The sequence below is a fragment of the Heptranchias perlo genome, chromosome 4 (genome assembly GCF_035084215.1).
Source record: "Heptranchias perlo isolate sHepPer1 chromosome 4, sHepPer1.hap1, whole genome shotgun sequence".
Classification (NCBI taxonomy): Eukaryota; Metazoa; Chordata; class Chondrichthyes; order Hexanchiformes; family Hexanchidae; genus Heptranchias; species Heptranchias perlo.
In genome coordinates, this window is record NC_090328.1 from 23,162,223 (window position 1) to 23,185,437 (window position 23,215).

General features: G+C 41.5%; 1 protein-coding gene across 6 annotated transcripts in view; it reads right to left on the reverse strand.

Annotated features, from left to right (window-relative positions):
* The window catches only part of acsl1a (acyl-CoA synthetase long chain family member 1a), a 145,439-nt gene that overhangs the window by 37,544 nt on the left and 84,680 nt on the right, over positions 1-23,215 (reverse strand). For all 6 annotated transcript variants that reach the window (XM_067982589.1, XM_067982590.1, XM_067982588.1 and 3 more), the window contains 8 exons: positions 21,723-21,837; positions 18,647-18,711; positions 8,746-8,847; positions 7,588-7,687; positions 3,457-3,635; positions 2,854-2,886; positions 1,396-1,447; positions 968-1,041 (listed from right to left, as the gene is read on the reverse strand). In XM_067982589.1, the coding sequence (XP_067838690.1) occupies positions 968-1,041; positions 1,396-1,447; positions 2,854-2,886; positions 3,457-3,635; positions 7,588-7,687; positions 8,746-8,847; positions 18,647-18,711; positions 21,723-21,837 (720 nt within the window). The remainder of the gene's footprint in view (positions 1-967; positions 1,042-1,395; positions 1,448-2,853; positions 2,887-3,456; positions 3,636-7,587; positions 7,688-8,745; positions 8,848-18,646; positions 18,712-21,722; positions 21,838-23,215) is intronic.

Genomic DNA, 23,215 nt, shown 5'->3' on the forward strand with positions numbered 1-23,215 from the left:
ATATTAAGCAAAGCCATGGGAGATGGAGTAGTCACATAAAAGTTACATTTCAAAAGATTTCAGGGTGCCACTATATTCCATTTGTAGTATAGGCATAATTAATATTCTGCCTTGCAACAGGTCCTGGCCATCAGGTTGAGTTTGGTCAGAAAGCAATACAGATGCTTAAATACTAGCAGATCTTCTATGGCATTGTTAATGAGTAAGCTGGGATCTGCAGCATTATGACACTTAGCTGCTAGCGTAGCCTGTCCCTTTAAGGCCACTTCTCAAGTGCACCCCGTGGCCATTCAGGTAATTGGAGCTGCTCCTAAATATGCTACGGTCAATTAGAAGTCAGTACAGTTCTGGTCAATTTCAGACCTCAGATCAGAAGAATGTAGGATGAAATACCTGGCTTTCTTTTTTTTTAAGGGTACATTTACATTACAACTTGAGCATCTCTGCAAAGGATTATTATTGTAGTATAAAACACAGCATCAGGGCCTTATCTAACTCCACAGAGAAGCAATGAAGGACTACCTAGAGCGGTTAGATTCGCACCACTTTGGTTTGACATCATATTTAGACCAGGAAGTTCTCTCTGTGCCCAGATCAACATTCTAACCTCAAACATCAAAAGAATATATAAATTATCTGACAATTCATATCATTACTGTTTGTGGGACATTGCTATCTATAAAATGGCTGCTACAGTCACCTACACGGCAACAATGATTGCTTGTATTCCAATGTGTATGAACAGCTTTAGCTGTCGTGAGAGACATGATAAGGCACTTTATAGATGCAATATAAAATCAATTTCACCTAGAGGCTTACTGTTGGTTACTCAAGTGACAGGAAAGTTCACTTAGAAAATATCATACCTAGAGAATCAATTTGCAAGACTGATGCACATCATAGCAAAGACATAAATTACGGATGCCATTTGGAAATATAGGACATGATGATAGCACCTGCTGTTTACCTCTGTGACTTTCACAAAACCAGAGAGATTAGACACAATGTTTCTATGCGTCAGCATTGCCCCTTTGGGGTTTCCTGAAAGAGCAAGAGTAATCAAGGTTTATTAACCCATTGTAAATCAGGATCTGTCCACTATCAAAGTCAAATATGATTAAATACAAATGCATGCAATTTTAAAGCTTTAAGAAAAACTCATATCAAGTTCAATAAACTGGATACCACACAAATGAACTAAGACACACAATAGATAATCTATATTTTTCAGCCTGAAACTGAAGAGTAACTGGGACATTCCTACTGTTTAACGCTGAATATGCTTCTGCAATTTTTGTTGCCAGAGGAAAAGGCCATTAACATTTTGACAAGAGAAATCAGAAACAAACATTAAATAAGAAGTGAAAATGACTCATAAGTCCCAGTGGTACTTGCCTGTGGTTCCACTGGTGAAACAAATAACAGCCAAGTCACTAGGCTTTGCTGGCTGAAAAGACAGAAAATAACAACAGGTTATCAGATATAAAAATGTCTTGAGGAAAATCTCCAATCTTGCAGATGATAACAAAAAAGGAGCAAAGCAAATAATACACCCAAATTTAGAAGGATCTGGAAAATGTAGATATTTGAGCCACTAGGTGTCAGCTTGCCCCAATATTCTTGCCATTGAGTTAGAAGGTCAAGTCCCACTCCAGGAACTTTAGCACATAATCTAACACTTCAGTGCAGTAATGAAGGAACATTGCATTGTTGGAGGTGCCATCTTTTGAATGGGATGCCAAACCAGGTGGGCCAAAAGATTAGCTGGTTATTTATCTCTTTGTTGTTTGTGGGACCTTGCTGTGCACAAATTAGCTGCCTACATAACAGTACTGAATGGGGAGTACAAGTCAAAAATAATTTTATTTCTGTAAACGGTAGACAGCTCCCACCTGTTTTACTGAATAGTTCTAATCACCTAATCATAGGAAGACTATTATTGCTCATGAGCTGAGCAACCAAAATGATTACAGGTATTAGGATTCTAAGTTATGAAAAATTATCAAGACAGTTAGACTTGTTCTCATCGGAAAAGTTTCACGGTGACTATTCTGAATTTTTGAAGGGAATTGATAAATTGTTCACAGTATTGAAAGATTAAAATATCTGGGCATGCAAAATGATTGTACAAAATCTACAGCGTTTCTCAGAAGTCATACATTGTGGGTCCACTGCAAATTTAGCGATGCTTTTAGACATGTACATTGAGGGCCTAACACAGTTCAGTGCTTTAGGTAATTATTGCTTACTGACAGGGCAGAAGCCATTTCATCATTCAATTGAGTTTTGGAGCTGGGAGTTTAGGAGCGCAGTGGGGTGCTAAGAGAAGATCATGGATCAGTGAGAACAAAGTTACTGGATAAAAGTTTGTCCAAAGGTCCACGTCCCATCACAACTTAACTGAAAAAAAATTAAATCACACACATGAACATGGCTATCAACAACTTTGGTTGAGTACTTAGGAATCTGGATAAATGGCTTTAAAAACCAAACACTCATTTTTTGTCACTAGCAGTTCTTAGTTTCATAGAATCATAGAAATTTACAGCACAGGAAGCGGCCATTCAGCCCATCATGTCTGTGATGGCCGAAAAAGAGCTATCTAGCCTAATCCCACCTTCCAGCTCTTGGTCCATAGCCTTGAAGGTTGCGGCACGTCAAGTGCATATCCAAGTACTTTTTAAAATGCGATGAGGGTTTCTGCCTCTACCGTTCTTTCAGGCAGTGAGTTCCAGAACCCCACCACCCTCTGAGTGAAAAAGTTCTCCTCAACTCCCCTCTAATCCTTCTACCAATTACTTTAAATCATGAACACCGACCACTAACGTTGGAAATAAAGCAAGGATAACTTACTTGTGGGTTCCGTTTCTGTTGCCTTCCCATATTCTAGAAGAAAAATAGAAATGAACAATAAATTTGCGATTTATGTATCTGTTTTGGTTCTGGTATGCAAATCAAGTAAATCCAATGGACAAGATTTATATTACATATATCAGCCTCTTTGCTATATAAGCAGCATTCCTGTGCCTGTGGAACCTGACCCAATAGATTAACCTGATCCCAAGCATTTAGCTTTATTATTCCAATTCCATTCAACAGATGATCCAAGCTCTACTGTTTGTACATTTATCAGAACTCAAAAACAGAAAACACTGCACTACACAACAACTTTTGCAAGGAGGAAAACAAAGATGATATTTCTTGTATTTCAAAAGATATCTCCACCTATCCTAATTGAGTAATCAGAGAGGTAATATTAGCAGGAATGAAGAGTAATCCATTATTTGAAATACTGAGCTCTCGTAGCTGGAAGTAGTTATGTGAAAGCAACAGGCGGGGTGGTTGTAAACAGAAATGGCAAATAAAGATGGTTTTATCTTTAATCTCTATGCTGCTATAAACTATAATGATGCATGCCTAATACAAAAGCCACCGGATAGTCCTTAGACACCTCACCTCCACATGCTCTAAAGAAACAAGTTCGACGTCACATTTCATTCCTCGTTCTTTAAGGTCATCCCCAAAATCGTCCATGACAATGATGGTATTAACTTTTGGAGTGTCCCCATTTTCCACACCCTGTAGTACAGTTTCTGCTTTGACCTTTGTGTCACAGAACACAACCTGAATATCCGCTAGGAGCAAGGAGACATCAGGTCAATTTCTTATTTGACGACAAAGTTGGTTAAAATTGCAATAAAACTTTTTTTTAATACATTAGATTATGCTCCAGTATCATGCATATTGAATAATTCTTTGTGAAATTAAGGAATGCTTTGGGCCTAGAAATGTATTTGTGAGCCTTCTCAGTGTACTGACAGATGCTCCAGCTGAAATTTAATTTCAACCTACTGTTCTTAAATGTTGCAATAGCATGGTTCCTATGATAGTTTTCAGAATATTCTACCCAACTTCATTGATGGCCGCAGTGTTGACTGAAAACAGTTTCATTTCGGAGGTATATTTAGAAACAGGATGTTATAGGAATAGCAGTAGGCCATTCAGCACCTCGAGCCTGATCCGCCATTCAACTAGATCATAGCTGATCTGTATCTTAAAGCCATCTACCCGCCTTGGCTCCTTAAAACCCTTGCCTTACAAAAATAATTATGGAAAACGTTTTGAAAAATCATAATTTTACTGCAAGTCAGTCCTAGGTCCAACACTGAGGTTGGCAAGTGGTGAACTCTGCACCTGGCAGTGACACAATGACGTTGTTTCAGACTCCTCCGAAATTTAGCATTGGAACCCTGCTAACGATTATGATCATTCCCAATATGCATGACAGCCTCAAACAAAAACAGAGACGATATATATTTTTAAAAGTGAAATGCATCGGAGAAAGACAAGGTAAAATTAAATTTTACATACATGCAACTGCAAGCACAGAAGGAAAGGGCCCCATGAGTTTTGTAAATACATATGAATGTCTTTGAAGCTTATCACTTGTGATAAATTTGACAATCATACTGAAGCTTCAATAGGAAAAGCGTAATTTAGTATGGTCCAAAAATATTCCTGTCTCCTCTTCCCTCCTACCAGCGAAAATTAGGCAAGTGCTCAGAAGTTCTGCCACATTGTCACTACAATCCTCTACCAGTATGAAAGTAGGTTGGAGCCCGTAGAGGTATAACATAAATGTACAGAATGTAGAACAGGTCGGCAAACAGGTAATAAAACTAACTTTTAATTTGGCTTGTCAATAGTAAAAACACAGCTGGTTTAAAATGGATTACACAATCCAGATTTGTTCACAACCTGAAGCTGCAATAGGCAAAGCGTCATATACACGTGGTGTATCACGAAAATCAGCTGGAGAGAAAAGTAATGAAGACGATCAGGTATCAAATCTGAACTCCAAAGTTGAAGAAATTACAGATGGACTTGGGAGAAAGAGAAAGAAAAGTTGTACTGGAATGCTAAAATGTGTTTGAAATACATCCTCATTTCTACGAATATGCACAGCTGTGCATTGTACAAAGTCCAGAAGCATCAGATGGGCATTTTCTACATCCTGCTAAACAGGATTAACAGCATTACATGGAGGATATAGACTTTGTTGGACAGAGAATTTCCACTACCAGCTTTTGCAATAATTGTTGCCACTTGTTTGCTCCAGCATAGATCTCCCCCAAAAGGCTGTGGCTGCTGAGTCAATTGAAATTTTCAAGACTGAGAGCAACAGATTTTTATTAGGTAAGGGTAGCAAGGGATATGGATCAAAGGCGGGTAAACGGAGTTGAGGTACAAATCAGTCATGATCTAACTGACTGATAGAACATGCTCGTCCATTCAGAACTTAGCTTAACAATTAAGCAACTACGGCTTTCATGTTACAGGTGTTACTGTTGAGATACTAACTACCTTTCTCCCAAGCATACCCCTAATAGGTCAGCAATTGGAGGTCAGCAGCAATCGGAGATGATGAACTTTTCTACTCCCCAGTCTGCAAACTTGCATAAATTAGCATTTAAAAGATAGGCTGCCCAGCTACCAATATAGACAGATATATCTTGTCAATTTTTTTTAAAAATATCGCATTTACACTATTTAAACCAAGTTAAGGAAGTTTTCAATCCTCAATGCGGAGAAGACTGATGACCAGTCCATCATCTTCAACTCATGCCTGACTTTGGCTTCTCAGAACTGAAGGAAGCTCACCATCTGTCCATATCTGCCTAAAACAACTCAGTCATCCAGATGGACAGCTAAGCATTCCACAGAAATCTCAGCAAGCTGAACAATGCTACTTTTGACGGCACTGGCCACATTAACAGATGAGAGACAATAAGATTTTCTGTGAAAACCCTGCATGGGTCTGTACTGAGATATTAAACCTCTTCATTATGACCTGGTGTTTGCAACATTTCAGGAAATCCCATTTAGAAATCTACCAAATATGCCATAAAAATCAGCTTCTCAAAAAGGCCAAAACATCAAACACGACTGAAGGTTCATGCTACGCAATAAGAAAATGACCTATTTCTAGACAGTGAAACAAAAAAACCCAATTTGATCAGAAACCAAATCCATGATCATAAAGTTCATTGCTGCAACAACTCCTTGCTCAATATGACTTCCATGACCCGCTATTACCGATCTGCAGTTATCAGTGTTTTACTTTAATCTCTGACATAAACGTTAGGCCCTAAACTCTGGAATTTCCTCCCTAAACCTCTCAGTCTCTCTCTCCTCCTGTAAGACACTCTTTAAAACCCACCTCTTTGACCAAGCTTTTGGTCACCTGTCCTAATATCTCTATGTAGCTTGGTGTCTAATTTTGTTTGGTAATCGCTGTGAAGCGCCTTGGGACTTTTTACTACGTTAAAAGGAGCTATATAAATGCAAGTTGTTGTTGTTATTTGATGTCCCCGCTCACGTGGCAACTCACAGCAGAGGAAGAAAGCAGAAAATAATTTGCTTCCAGGTTTCTGCTGCTGTCCCTCTGCCAGTACTCAACCAGCAGAGGCAGGAACGACTTAAACAGCTTTTCTCATTTGCTTCTGGTAGGGAGATGAAGAAGCCATCCCAAATAGATTGACCATAATAAAGAACCCATCTAGGAATTCATCTTATTGGCCTCCTTGGAGACACTCCAATCTTTAGTGAAGTTTTTAAAAAGAAAACTATAACCGTACAAAAACGATCCTGCCAGCTGTGAATACATATCATAGCAGTTAGTGACACTGAAGTGTTCTGTGAAGAATAGTGAATAATTAAATGACCTCTCTCAGCCAAGCTCCTCATATGTAACCCATCTAGGTTAGTAATTCATTTACTACCAAAATGAGGTATTGATTAAGGAAAGACTATTCTGGAGTTTAAACACTTTGAACATTTTAATTGGAAAGTAGTTACAATTTTTTTTTAAAGTTATTTAACCCATTGCTTTTGCTTTGTTTACATTCTTGTATACTGATTTCCTTCTTTGCACATTATATTTAAAATCAATTATGTTGAACTCGTGCATTTTTACATTTTGGCAGCTCTAAAGATTGAGTGATGGAACTCCCACCCAGAGGGCCACAATGATATACTGCAATTAGGAAAGCTATTTTGTGTAGAAATTTCTTTACACAGGAGGTTTCAAGGATGCATCAGGGAGCAATTGAGACAGAGACCATTGCATTGATTAAGGGAAAGTTACCATAAATATTTGAAGCAAAAAATATACAGACCTATGGGGAAAGGAGAGGGAAGTGGGATTAGTTCAGATTTGCTCTAGTAAAGTGCTGGCAGAAATGAATGCACCAAATGGGCTTATTCTTCGCTATAAACTTCTATTTAATTTTATTCTATCCTATCACCCCCCCCCACTCCCCCAAACAGACCGGGAGGCACTGATTCGCCCCAGGCCACAAGATGAGAGCTCCGAGGAAAGGGTGGGGGGTGGCTCGCAGGAGGGAAGAGAAGAAAGCCAACAGGTTCAGCACCGTCTTACAGAAGCACAAGACAACTCATAGGAGCAGATAACCAGATTACATCACTTATCCTAGGGAACGAGCATAGAGTCAACAACCGAAAATTTTGGGAAAAAAGCATGGGAAAGTGCAACAAATTAATGTAACTTATTTGTACAAAACCTACCTTTGTTTAAGATATAGGAAATGGCTTCAGCTCCCAAGGTTTCATACAATGGCACCACCACCATGGAGTAGGCATAACAGGCCTGTTCAATAATAACCCACTGAAATGGGATGGGAGAATGTTTAACATTTTGAAACACATGTTCAGCTACACCAATATTTAGTTGGCTGATTATACAGTTAAATCATAGAATCAGAGGTAAATTTAACACTTTCATTAGAAATACAAAAAAAAGTATTAGAAGTCTCAATATTAGTCAAGTTCGACATCGAAGGTCATTTTCATGTAGAATTCAACTGCAGTCTGGATTCACCCAATTAAAATTGTGACTGTGGCACAACACCACACCCTGTTTGACAATAAAAATACCATTAGGATTTCTTCAACTGAAGTGGCAGTGCCACTATTGTTGGGATGAATTTCATGCTGATCAAGGGAAGACATCAATATTGTAGAATTATTTTTCTGCATCATGTATTTAGGGAATGTAGGGGCAAGTATGTTCGGGGCACACAGTCACTTAACATCGTTATCATCTCATCAGCTATTTACCCGTTGATCAAGATAGAGTTACCAACTTCCCCTGGAATGACCATCTCCATTGAGGGCAGACGTGTGTATTGATCAAGATGGCCAACCTTCTACTTTTAGATAAAATGAGGCTATCAGGTTTGGCCTACCTAGTCTCAAAAGTTTGGCATGTTATGAGAAAATAGGGCAGTTTCTTACAGAAAGGCTACATCGGCTTGCTCGCACTTGAGGTAGGTTAGGATTGTTTTTTCCTTTGATCAGATGGTTGAGCCCCCAAATGTTCAAGGATATTGGTTCGATATCAGCCACATTGGGAGTAAATTCAAGTTACTGCATTTGGAAGTGTATGAGTGGGCCCCGTAGAGTGGCCAGTTGATCTCGGCATTTTCCTGTGAAGCTTACATTTAAAACTACCACCTCTCCTCTCCAATAGGTTCACCATCTTGGGTTTTGCCTCACACCAGACTTTACAGGAACAGAAATTAAAGAGCATGAAAGTATATTTCAATGTCACATCCAAGGGGACAACCACTGTTCACTATACTTTTGATTCACAAATGCCCAATATGCTATATTTGTGATGACTAATAGAAAACAAAATACATTAGCTCCAAGAGAAAAACTCACCTCTGGTCTATTTTGTGCAAATACTCCTATAAATTGATCATTCCCTGCTTTGCATCCTCGACTGAGTAATCCTGAACCTACGAATTCTGCCCTGTCCATAACCTGATAAGCAAGGTGAGGAACATCAATGCAAACATAACCATCGTATCTTCCTGTTCAGTAATGCAACTATTTACATAGAGAGAGAAAAAAAAATCACATCAATAAGATCTAATTCCCCAAAAACATGATGGTCCTAATATAGTTTGTCTATCGTCCCAGGTTTCAATTTTTGTGTGTTTGATGGGGGCGCAGTGATTTGTGTTTACATACAAAATATACTTCATAGAAGTGTACAAGGCAAGATTTAGATTTTAAAATCAGGCTCATGAGCAAAAATGAAATTGAGAACATTCACATCACTGAAAGAAAACAAAAGGTTATAAGTAAATGATAAAGGATCATTCAACAAATCATCCAGATAATAAAACTGGTACTAATAAAGCTAACCAAATACCAGGATACAATTTAAGGACTTTTGATTACAAGTCAGAACTGGTCGCTTTAACCTTTTATGGCTCATTGAGGCTATACAGTATATCCTCCCTAACTCGAATCTCCTCCAGCCCTACAACCATCAGCGATCTCTGCGCTGAGCCAATTATGGCCTCTTACGCACCCCAATTTCCATTGCTCCACCATTGGCAGCTGGGCTTTCAGCTGATTATGCCCCAAGCTCTGGAATTCCCTCCATAAATCTCTCTACCTCTCTCATCTCCTTTAAGACGCTCCTTAAAACCTACCTCTTGGTCCCCTGTCCGAATATCTTAGGTAAAGACAGAGAGTGAACTTCTAGCGGAGTGAATCGTTAACAGAGTGAGGACTTTCAACTGGGAATTTGGTGAATGTGGGAATTAGGTGGTAAGTGATTTAAACCAAGGGACTATAAACTAATCTTATCAACTTTTAAAACTTAAATTTTAAAAAAAGACTAAGTAATTACTAATTATGTAAAAATTAAGCTAAATCCATTTAATAAATATCTAGATCTCAAGTGATTTTATTAGTCCTAGAAATAAACTACTGATAAATAAATAAATAAAAACTAGAAATGGCAGTACAAGCTATGTGTGAGGACTGTAATATGTGGGAGTTTGTGGACAGCGAGACTGTCCCGGATTGCCACATCTGCAGTAAATGTCTCTGGCTTGAGACACTCCGGCTCAGAGTCTTTGAGCTGGAATGCGCGTTACAGACACTCCAACACATAAGGGAGGTAGAGAAGGAGGTCCCACAGACACTGGTCCTATCCAACAGATACCAGATACTTGATACCTGTGAGGATCAGGATGAAGGCTGCAGGGAGGATGCCCAGAATGCTAACCATGGCACCGTGGGGCATGAGGCAGTCCTAAGGGGGTGGGGAGGATCAAAATAGAAAAGTGGTCGTTATAGGGGATTCTATAATCAGGGGGATAGATAGCATCGTCTGCAGTGACGACCAAGAATCCAGGAGGGTATATTGCCAACCTGGTGCAAGAACATCTCTGGAGAGGAACTTGAAAAGAGAGAGGGAGGATCCAGTCAGCACCAATAACATAAGGAAGAACAACGAGGAGGTCGTGCTAAGGGACTATCAGAAGCTAGGAACTAAATTAAAAAGCAGGACCTCACGGGTGATAATCTCAGGTATACTACCCAAGCCACGTGCTAATTGGTATAGGCATAGACAGGTCAGAAAGGTGAAGGTGGGGCTGAAAGAGTGATGTGGGAAGGAGGGGTTCCATTTCATGGCACACTGACACCAGTGCTGGGATAGGTAGCAGCTGTAACATTGGGACAAGCTCCACCTGAACTGGAATGGGACCAGAGTCCTAGCAGAAAGGATAAATGGGGCAGTGTATAAGGCTTCAAACTAGCAAGATTGGGGTGGGGGAAAGAGAGGGATCTGGTAGCAATAACAAAAGCTTAAAGATAAAAGAGACAGGAGACGAGTGTAAAGGTCAGACCAGGGTAAGGAATAAAGATAACAAATGGTCAAGGAACAAATAAAGTTATAGAACAGAAGTATAAAAGGACTTAAAAATAAAGTAAAAGGAACAACAACTAATAAAATTAAACTGCCTGTACAGCAACGTTCACAGCGTCCAAAATAAAACGGGGGAACTTGAGTCAATAATCTGTAGCAAGGAACCAGATGTGGAAGGAATAACTGAAACATGGCTAAATAAAGAACAGGACTGGCAACTAAATATTGCAGGCTATAACCTAATCAGAAAGGATAGGGAAGGAAGGAAGGAAGGGGAGGGGGGGGTAGATCAGCTGTACTAATTAGAGATAACAATGGCAGTAACAAAAAGGGACATAACTAACAGAAGGATAGAAACAGAATCTATATGGATTGAAATAAAAGATACGGGATTGATCACACTAATAGGGATATACTACAGACCACTAATAGAGGAAAGGAGGTGGAGGAAGAAATATGTAAGCAAATATGCAAAATGAGTAAATGACATTGAATAATAATCATTGGAGATTTTAACTATCCCCAAATAAACTGGCAAGAGGTAGGTAAAGGGGTTCAGGAAATGATGTTTTTACAATGTGTGCAGGACTCCTTTCTTATCCAATGTGTAAAAAGCCCAAGAGAGGAAGCACTGCTGGATCTAGTAATGGGAAATGAACCAGAACAGATAAGAGAAGTAAGCGTAGGGGAACATCTGGACAATAGCGATCGCAGCATAATAAGATTTAAGATAACGACTGAGATGGACATAAGTAAACAAAGACCAGAGTAATAAATTGGAAAGAAAGCTGATTTTCAGGGGATGGAACTAGGGAAAATAAACAGGAAAAATTTACTGATAAACAAAGAAATAGAACAGCAGTGGGAAACATTTAAAACAGTGATAGATAGAGACAAGGAGACATGTATCCCACTGAAAAACAAGAACAAATTAGCCAGTAATGACACACCATGGATAAATAAAGAAATAAGGGTAAAATTGAAACTAAAGAAAAAGGCATACACTAAGTACACAGACAAAAAAGGAGAGGATGACAAAAGGGAATACGAAAGAAGCCAAAAAAACAATTAGGAAGACAAAGAGAAACTATGAAATTAAACTATCAAGGAATATAAAAAGAAATCATAAAGTATTCTACAGATGCATAAATATCAAAAAAAAATCAGGATAAGGATAAAGCCACTAAGGGATACACACGATAAACTCACAGGTAATGACAGCGAAATGGCAGAAATATTAAATAATTACTTCGCCTCTGTATTTACCAGGCAGACTAATATGGTGGGCATGACATTAGAAGAAGAGATCAAAAAAGATATAAAGGCATTTAAGATAGAAAGGGGGGAGATAATTGATAAACTAATCAAACTTAGAGAGGATAAGACCCCTGGTCCAAATGGAGGGCATATTAAAAGAAGTTAGGGAAGAGATAGCAGATGCACTATTATATATATATAAAAATTCATTAGCAAAGCGAATAGTGCCAGTGGACTGGCACAAAGCTAACATGATTCTTGTATTTAAAAAAGGAGATAGAACCAGTTCAGGGAACTATTTACCAATTAGCTTTAGATCAGTGGTAGGAAAGATAATTGAATCCTTACTCAAAAGGTGTAATAGAAAAACATCCAGAAACCGAAAATATAATAAAGAATAGTAAGCACGGATTTCAAAAGGGAAGGTAATACTTGACCAACTTATTGAATTCTTTGAAGAAGTAACAGAAAAAGGTAGACAAGGGTAATGCAGTAGATGTGAGAACATAAGAAATAGGCCACATGGCCCCTCGAGCCTGCTCCGCCATTCAATAAGATCATGGCTGATCTTTGACCTCAACTCCACGTTCCTGCCCGATTCCCATATCCCTTTATTCTCCTAGAGTCCAGAAATCTGTCTATCTCAGCCATGAATATATTCAACAACTCAGCATCCTCAGCCCTCTGGGGTAGAGAATTCCAAAGATTCACAACCCTGTGAGGTGAAGAAATTCCTCCTCATCTCAGTCTAAAATGGCCGATCTCTTATCCTGCATCTATGCCCCCTACTTCTAGGCTCTCTAGCCATGTGAAACAACCTCTCAGCATCTATCCTGTCAAGCCCCCATATAATCTTGTATGTTTCAATTAGATCACCTCTCATTCTTCTAAACCCAAGAGTATAGGCCCATTCTACTCAACCTCACCTCATAGGACAACCCTCTCATCCCAGGAATTAATTTAGTGAACCTTCACTGCACCGCCTCTAAGACAAAAGTATATCCTTCCTTAGATAAGGAGACCAAAACTTTACACAGTACTCCAGGTGAGGTCTCACCAAAGCCCTGTACAATTGTAGAAAGACTTCCTCACTTTTGTACTCCAACCCCCTTGCAATAAAGGCCAACATGCCATTTGCCTTCCTAACAGCTTGCTGTACCTGCATGCTAACTTTTTGTGTTTCTTGTTCAAGAACACCCAAGTCTCTTTGAACACCAACATTTAATAGCTTCTCACCATTTAAAAAATATTCTGTTTTTCTATTCTTCCTACCAAAGTGAACAACCTCACATTTTCCCTCATTATACTCCATCTGCCACCGTTTTGCCCACTCACTTAACCTGTCTATATCCCTTTGCAGACTCTGTTCTCCTCACAACTTACTTTCCCACCTATCTTTGTGTAGTCAGCAAACTTGGATACACCACACTCGGTCCCTTCATCTAAGTCATTAATATAGATTGTAAATAGCTGAGGCCCAAGCACCGATCCTTGCGGCACCCCACTAGTTACAGCCTGTCAATCTGAAAATAACCCATTTATCCCTGCTCTCTGTTTTCTGTCCTTTAACCAATCCTCTATCCATGCTAATATGTTATCCCTAACCCCATGAGCCCTTATCTTGCATAATAACCTTTTATGTGGCACCTTATCGAATGCCTTTTGAAAATCCAAATATACGACTTCCACCGGTTCCCCTTTATCTACCCTGCTAGTTACATCCTCAAAAAACTCTAATAGATTTGTCAAACACGATTTCCCTTTCATAAAGCCATGTTGACTCTGCCAAATCATATTATGATTTTCTAAGTGCCCTGTTACCACTTCCCTAATAATGGATTCCAGCATTTTCCCGACGACTGATGTAATATATTTGGATTTTCAAAAGACCTTTGATAAGGCACCACATATTAGGCTCATGACTAAGGTCAGAGGGACTCAGGGGACAAGTAGCAGAATGGATAGCAAGCTGGCTACACAACAGAAAACAGAGAGTATGGGTTAAAGGTAGTTACTCAAACTGGCAAACGGTGGAAAGTGGTGTTCCACAAGGATCAGTGCTGGGACCACTGTTGTTCACCATTTACATGAACAATTTGAACGCCGGAATCAGAAGCACAATTTCAAAATTTGTGGATGACATCAAATTGAGCGGTATAGTTAAGACCGGGGATTTAAGGGGAAACTAGATAAACAGGGAGAAAGGAATACAAGGATATGTTAATAGGGTTAGATGAAGTAGAGAGGGAGGAGGTTCGTGTAGAGCATAAACACTAGCATGGGCCTGATGGGCCGAATGGCCTGTTTCTGTGCTGTACATTCTATGTAATATCTCTGTGGGTGGTGTCAAAAGCGCCTTGGAACGTTTTACTGCATTAAAAGGTGCTATATAATTGCAAGTTGTTGTGGTCATTGTTGTTGTATGAAACCCAATATTGCACGCAGTACTGTAACTGAGGTCTTATGGTTTTATTTACGCTCATCATTACCTCGTGGCTTTTATATTCTACACCTCTTGTAATGAAACTAGATGGACTGAGGCAGGGTTGGAGGCGGGCGAAGTTACAGAGGTAGAAGGAGGCACTCATTGTGATGGAGAGGATTATGGGGTTGGAAGCTCAGCTCAGGGTTAAATAGGATGCAGAGGTCATCATCATTCTGGTTCAGTCTGAGATACTGGCCGCAGAGAGGAATGGAATCAATGGCAGTGGTATTGAACTTGTGGCGGGGACCAAAGATGATTCAATCGGTCTTCCCAATGTTCAACTGAAGGAAATTGTAACTAATCCAAGACTGGATATCAGACAAGCAGTCTTACAGCAGGAAGGCAGTGGATGGATCAGGAGGGGTAGAGCTGGGTGTCGCCAGCGTACATGTAGAAGCTGACTCCATATTTTTGGATGATGTTGCCAAGGGGCAACATATAGACAGCGAATAGGTGGGGGCCAAGGATATATCATTGGGAGAGTTTAGAAGTAATGGTGCTGGGTGGGTAGAGAAACCACTTCTGGGGATGCTCTGGTTACGATTGAATAGACAAGAGTGGAACCAAGTGAGATCGGGTACGGTAGCATAGTGGTTATGTTACTGGACTAGTAATCCAGAGGCCTGGACTAAAATCCAGAGTCATGAGTTCAAATCCTGCCATGGCAGCTGGCGAATTTAAATTCAATTAATTAATTAAATTCAATTAATTAAATAAAAAAATCTGGAATTAAAATACCAGTATCAGTAATGGTGGCCATGAAACTACCGGATTGTCGTAAAAACCCATCTGGTTCACTAATGTCCTTCAGGGAAGGAAACCTGCCGTCCTCACCCGGTCTGGCCTATATGTGACTCCAGACCCACAGCAATGTGGTTGATTCTTAATTGCCCTCTGAAATGGCCTAGCAAGCCACTCAGTTGTAAAATCTCGCTACGAAAAGTCAGAATAAGAATAAAACCGGACGGACCACCCGGCACCGGACACGACAACGGCAAAAAAACACCAAGCCCAGTCGACCCTGCAAGGTCCTCCTTACTAACATCTGGGGACTTGTGCCAAAATTGGGACAGCTGTCCCACAGACTAGTCAAGCAACAGCCTGACATAGCCATACTCACAGAATCATAACCTTTCAGCCAACGTCCCAGACTCTTCCATCACCATCCCTGGGTATGTCCTGTCCCACCGGCAGGACAGACCCACCAGAGGTGGTGGTACAGTGATATACAGTCAGGAGGGAGTGGCCCTGGGAGTCCTCAACATTGACTCTGGACCCCATGAAATCTCACGGCATCAGGTCAATCATGGGCAAGGAAACCTCCTGCTGATTACCACCTACCGTCCTCCCTCAGCTGATGAATCAGTCCTCCTCCATGTTGAGCACCACTTGGAGGAAGCACTGAGGGCAGCAAGGGCACAAAATGTACTCTGGGTGGGGGACTTCAATGTCCATCACCAAGAGTGGCTCGGTAGCACCACTACTGACTGAGCTGGCCGAGTCCTGAAGGACATAGCTGCTCGACTGGGCCTGCGGCAGGTGGAGCGCGAACCAACACGAGGGAAAAACTTAATTGACCTCGTCCTCACCAATCTACCTGTCGCAGATGCATCTGTCCATGACAGTATTGGTAGGAGTGACCACCGCACAGTCCTCGTGGAGATGAAATCCCGTCTTCGCACTGAGGACACCATCCAACGTGTTGTGTGGCACTACCACCGTGATAAATGGGATAGATTCAGAACAGATCTAGCAGCACAAAACTGGGCATCCATGAGGCGCTGTGGGCCATCAGCAGCAGCAGAATTGTATTCCACCACAATCTGTAACCTCATGGCCCGGCATATTCCTCACTCTACCATTACCAACAAGCCAGGGGATCAACCCTGGTTCAATGAGGAGTGCAGAAGAGCATGCCAGGAGCAGCACCAGGCGTACCTAAAAATGAGGTGCCAACCTGGTGAAGCTACAACTCAGGACTACATGCATGCTAAACAGCGGAAGCAACATGCTCTAGACAGAGCGAAGCGATTCCACAACCAACGGATCAGATCAAAGCTCTGCAGTCCTGCCACATCCAGTCGTGAATGGTGGTGGACAATTAAACAACTAACGGGAGGAGGAGGCTCTGCAAACATCCCCATTCTCAATGATGGCAGAGTCCAGCACGTGAGTGCAAAAGACAAGGCTGAAGCGTTTGCAACCATCTTCAGCCAGAAGTGCCGAGTGGATGATCCATCTCAGCCTCCTCCCGATATCCCCACCATCACGGAAGCCAGTCTTCGGCCAATTCGATTCACTCCACGTGATATCAAGAAACGGCTGAGTGCACTGGATACAGCAAAGGCTATGGGCCCCGACAACATCCCAGCTGTAGTGCTGAAGACTTGTGCTCCAGAACTAGCTGCGCCTCCAGCCAAGCTGTTTCAGTACAGCTACATACTGGCATCTACCCGACAATGTGGAAAATTGCCCAGGTATGTCCTGTCCACAAAAAGCAGGACAAATCCAATCCGGCCAATTACCGCCCCATCAGTCTACTCTCAATCATCAGCAAAGTGATGGAAGGTGTTGTCGACAGTGCTATCAAGCAGCACTTACTCACCAATAACCTGCTCACCGATGCTCAGTTTGGGTTCCGCCAGGACCACTCGGCTCCAGACCTCATTACAGCCTTGGTCCAAACATGGACAAAAGAGCTGAATTCCAGAGGTGAGGTGAGAGTGACTGCCCTTGACATCAAGGCAGCATTTGACCGAGTGTGGCACCAAGGAGCCCTCGTAAAATTGAAGTCCATGGGAATCAGGGGGAAAACTCTCCAGTGGCTGGAGTCATACCTAGCACAAAGGAAGATGGTAGTGGTTGTTGGAGGCCAATCATCTCAGCCCCAGGGCATTGCTGCAGGAGTTCCTCAGGGCAGTGTCCTAGGCCCAACCATCTTCAGCTGCTTCATCAATGACCTTCCCTCCATCATAAGGTCAGAAATGGGGATGTTCGCTGATGATTGCACAGTGTTCAGTTCCATTCGCAACCCCTCAGATAATGAAGCAGTCCGAGCCCGCATGCAGCAAGACCTGGACAACATCCAGGCTTGGGCTCATAAGTGGCAAGTAATATTCGCGCCAGATAAGTGCCAGGCAATCACCATCTCAAACAAGAGAGTCTACCATCGCCGAATCCCCCACCATCAACATCCTGGGGGTCACCATTGACCAGAAACTTAACTGGACCAGCCATATAAATACTGTGGCTACGAGAGCAGGTCAGAGGCTGGGTATTCTGCGGCGAGTGACTCACCTCCTGACTCCCCAAAGCCTTTCCACCATCTACAAGGCACAAGTCAGGAGTGTGATGGAATACTCTCCACTTGCCTGGATGAGTGCAGCTCCAACAACACTCAAGAAGCTCGACACCATCCAGGATAAAGCAGCCCGCTTGATTGGCACCCCATCCACCACCCTGAACATTCACTCCCTTCACCACCGGCGCACTGTGGCTGCAGTGTGCACCATCCACAGGATGCACTGCAGCAACTCGCCAAGGCTTCTTCGACAGCACCTCCCAAACCCGCGACCTCTACCACCTAGAAGGACAAGAGCAGCAGGCGCATGGGAACAACACCACCTGCACGTTCCCCTCCAAGTCACACACCATCCCGACTTGGAAATATATCGCCGTTCCTTCATCGTCGCTGGGTCAAAATCCTGGAACTCCCTTCCTAACAGCACTGTGGGAGAACCGTCACCACACGGACTGCAGCGGTTCAAGAAGGCGGCTCACCACCACCTTCTCGAGGGCAATTAGGGATGGGCAATAAATGCTGGCCTCGTCAGCGACGCCCACATCCCATGAACGAATAAAAAAATTTTTTTAAAATGCGCAGTGGAAGAGAGGCATTGGAGGGGGATTAAAACAGCCAGGGACCTGGATTCTTTTTCTCTTGTGCAACTTCTCTGATGGATCACCAAAAAGTTCTCCTCCAGTGACATCATAAATGGGAAATTTGCCCACAGCGCTCCATCCACAGATTTCCTCAAACTTTTTGAAACAAACAATACCTGAGCCTTAATCCACCAAGCAAAGTTTTCAGACCTTGGATTTCCACATATCCATTAATATCCTAGCAGGATAAAGAAAAAAAAGTTACTTACTTCTCGGTAGGATATCCACTGGTAAGGTTGATCTGGTGTCCTGAAACCCAAACAGGGACCATTATCTAAAAATATCAAAAAGCAAAAGTTAACTCTTTACCTATAAAGGATCAAAACTCACCTCAGCTCCTTAAAAATAAGCTACTGTAATTTTAAGGTGCTAGGCTCAAAATCCATCTATATCTCTATTGCACAAGTGCAACTTCAAGGTCATCACGTGCACAGTGTCCACACACAAACACACACACAATATTTGACAACCACCTTCAAACAGATATCAAGAGATCTAGCCTGTAGCTGAAGGCACTTCATTATAAACATGGATTACCCCTCTCTCATCAGCATGGCAAATCTGGACTATTAGTATTGGAATCACAGCGTGGTGAGATGAATAATACAGAATGTTACACTATAGAAACAGGACATTCAGCCCATCAAGTTTGCATCCATTCCCCCCCCACCCTCACATCTAGTCTAATCCACCCTACAGCTTGCTCCTCACACCATTTAATATCTCACTTTTTCAAGAAACAATACTAACTCCCTTTTGAAAGAATTTATAAGCTCTGCTTCAATAACAGTTTGTGGCAGAGAATTCCACATCCTAATCACCCTCTCGGTAAAATAAACTTTTGCTAACCTTCCTTTTTGTTCTTTGTGATTATCGTAAATTTGTGTCCTCTGACTACAAGTGGAGACCATCGCTATTTACCACATCATTCATAATCTTGAAGACTTCCTTAACCTTCTCAGCTGAACTAAAAAAGCACTAACTTAAGTTTCTCTTCAGAACTTTACATTATCTCTGGTAACATCCCAGTGAATCTACATTGGACTTTTTCTGTTATTTGTATACCTTTCCTATAATGGTGTGCCCAAAATCGTACACAATATTCCCAACTGTCACCAAACCAAGGCGTTGTAGAAGTTCAACTTTACGTTCTTTGAGTGGAGAGCACCTCACGGAGTGAGCTGGTCGTGGAGAGAGGCGGGACAGAGTGAAAATAGTTTTGCTATAACGGGAATTTGACTCGAGTGGGGATTCAGTGGTGAGCGTGCATAAGTTCAAAACGTTTTGTGTGAGTGTTTTCTCCCCCTCTTTAACTGGACTTTAAATTTAAATTTGTGCAACTGTATTGAATTGTCAGTTAACAGGTAGTAGGTGATTGTAGACTAATTAACACCTAGCCAGAGACTGTGTAGTTGGGCTGACTAAGCAGTAGAAACTGGTTTGAGATCTGAGATCTGAGTAGGAGTATAAAAGGAGACAATAGTGAGAACAGACCATGGAGCAAGCTGGTAACAGAGTGAAAACAACACTTCTATAAGAAGAATTTGACTAGAGTAGGAAGGAGCAGCAGAATAGTTTACTTGAAATTTAATTAGTTAAGAATATAAACTTAACTAATATCTATAGTAGGAATGGTATCAGAGAAAGGGACAATGACATGTGACTAATGCAGGATGAGAGAGTTTCAAGTAGGTGTTAACTTGGATAAACACATCTGTAATGTGTCTTCAGCTGAGCACACTTGAGCTCATGATCTCAGACTGGAAGCAAAATTGGGGACAATCTGACATATCAGGGCTGGAGATAGAGAGGTTTCTGGAGCAAGAGTTTCAGAGGGTCGTCATCTGCTGAGAGATAGGTAGAAGAAGGAGTGGTGACTACCCACAGGGCAGGGAAAGTAAGAAGGAACAGGAATGCCCAGTGCAAAATACCCATATAATAAGTGTGAATCACTAGCTTCCTGTGGGGAAGATAAAGGGACCATGAAATGTATTATAAAAAACAAGAGGCAGTTCTGGGAGAGGGGGGTGGAATTCAGTAACAATAGGAGACTCAATAGTTAGAGGAGTAGACACTATCTCTTGCAGTCCAGACAGAGGCTTTGTTGCCTCAATGCTGCTAGGGTATGGGATATTTTGGAAAGTCTGGAAAGGATTGTGTCAGGGGAGGGAGAGCAGCCAATCATTGTGGTCCACCCGAGAACGACACAGTAAAAGTAAGGCCTGAATTCCTGCAAAAGCTTAGACGAGTAAGCAGCAGGTTTAGTAGCAAGGCTTCAAAAGGATGTTAATCGCTGGATTTCTCCCCCAGCCACATCCTAGAACAGGAAAGAAGATTGGGGAGCTCAACATTTGGCTAAAGGGGTTGCACAGAATAGGGTTTCCATTATACGAGGTATTGGCACCAGTTCTAGGGAAGATGGGAGCTATTCCGCAAGGATGGGCCACAGCTGAATAGGTATGAGTTTGGACGAAAAAAAAATCAAGGGAAGAGTAGTATTATATATCAGCCAAATAAAAAAGTGCATGTATTGAAATGTTCGGAGTGTGGGAAATAAACTGAGGGACTCAAACAATTATAGTCCCCACCATTTAAACTGCCCAGGTTTAAAATCAGGCAATCGGGCAAGTAGTGCAAACCATTTCCCATTACCGTTATTGTCAATTACAAAATCACCACACACACTGTTAAACACACCGTTAAACACACCAGCCGGCTATTTCGGGCAGAAACGGATGTTCAAGTGAGAAGTTCGCACCTCATTAAAAAGGTGTAATTACCTATTATACTTAATCACTTCTAAGCGGAGTCACATAACACTGAAGGGGCTTGAAGAAGTTGTGAACACAGTGATTGACAAATGCATGAACAGGGGCAGTTTTCAAGCCTCAGTTAGATTTTTTTTTAAAATTAGTTGCTAATAGAGGATTTCACATACCAAGGTGATAGCCGAAATCCACATTCATTTCGGTACATCCAGATTTAAATAATTCTATGTCTATTGGTGGCAGTTTGCAATTAAAGCTATTCCTTCAAAGGACAAGATGTGGAGATGCCGGTGATGGACTGGGGTTGACAATTGTAAACAATTTTACAACACCAAGTTATAGTCCAGCAATTTTATTTTAAATTCACAAGCTTTCGGAGGCTTCCTCCTTCCTCAGGTGAACGATATTTCAAAGGACAACTCAAAGAATTTTGTGATCGATCTATACACACACACTATATATATACACTTCCACTTTTAAGCATCATGCAAAGAACAGCATATTAAGAAGTACTTACTCGATATTATCAAACCCCTTTTCATCACATCATATAGTGTTTTTACATCCCGATAGTAGCAAGCCAACAGCTCATCATTTTTAAGCAGCACACTTCTCCGAGCACGTTCACCACTCTGAAATACATCAGCATCAAATCATTAGAAGCAATTAAAGAATTCAATATATACCCCAATGATACTATTATAAAGCCACATTTAAAACCAAAGTTACAGTTACCAGCAACTGCCTGGTGATGCCCAGCTGGTGTCCACAACTCGATGGCGTCACAAATGAGTCCCGTGGCCCAATATCATAGAAGTTTACAACATGGAAACAGGCCCTTCGGCCCAACATGTCCATGTCGCCCAGTTTATACCACTAAGCTAGTCCCAATTGCCTGCACTTGGCCCATATCCCTCTATACCCATCTTACCCATGTAACTGTCCAAATGCTTTTTAAAAGACAAAATTGTACCCGCCTCTACTACTGCCTCTGGCAGCTCGTTCCAGACACTCACCACCCTTTGAGTGAAAAAATTGCCCCTCTGGACCCTTTTGTATCTCTCCCCCCTCACCTTAAATCTATGCCCCCTCGTTATAGACTCCCCTACCTTTGGGAAAAGATTTTGACTATCTACCTTATCTATGCCCCTCATTATTTTATAGACTTCTGTAAGATCACCCCTTAACCTCCTACTCTCCAGGGAAAAAAGTCTCAGTCTATCCAACCTCTCCCTATAAGTCAAACCATCAAGTCCCGGTAGCATCCTAGTAAATCTTTTCTGCACTCTTTCTAGTTTAATAATATCCTTTCTATAATAGGGTGACCAGAACTGTACACAGTATTCCAAGTGTGGCCGTACTAATGTCTTGTACAACTTCAACAAGACATCCCAACTCCTGTATTCAATGTTCTGACCAATGAAACCAAGCATGCCGAATGCCTTCTTCACCACCCTATCCACCTGTGACTCCACTTTCAAGGAGCTGTGAACCTGTACTCCTAGATCTCTTTGTTCTATAACTCTCCCCAACACCCTACTATTAACGGAGTAGGTCCTGGCCTGATTCGATCTACCAAAATGCATCACTTCACATTTATCTCGAGTGCTCCTTAGGTCTACCTGTTCAGAGGCAGGGATTGTTTCCTGAGCCCAGTTTGCTATGGCAGGCCAAATTTCTAGGCCATGAGCTATACAACATTGTAGCACTCACCACTGACAACCAAGTCATTGATAATATTATACATCATACTGCATGCCAGTGGTTACAGCTGTTTCTCTACAGATCAACCTTTCTCTACAAAGAAAACATTGCAACCTCAGGAATATGATATTCTACTTTTATGGAGTCACCTTCTATAATAATTATATTATATAGAATTACATAGAATGTACAGCAAAGAAACAGGCCATTCAGCCCAACAGGTCCATGCTGGTGTTTATGCTCCACACAAGCCCCCTCCTTCCCTATTTCATGTAAACCTATCAGCATATCCTTCTATTCCTTTCT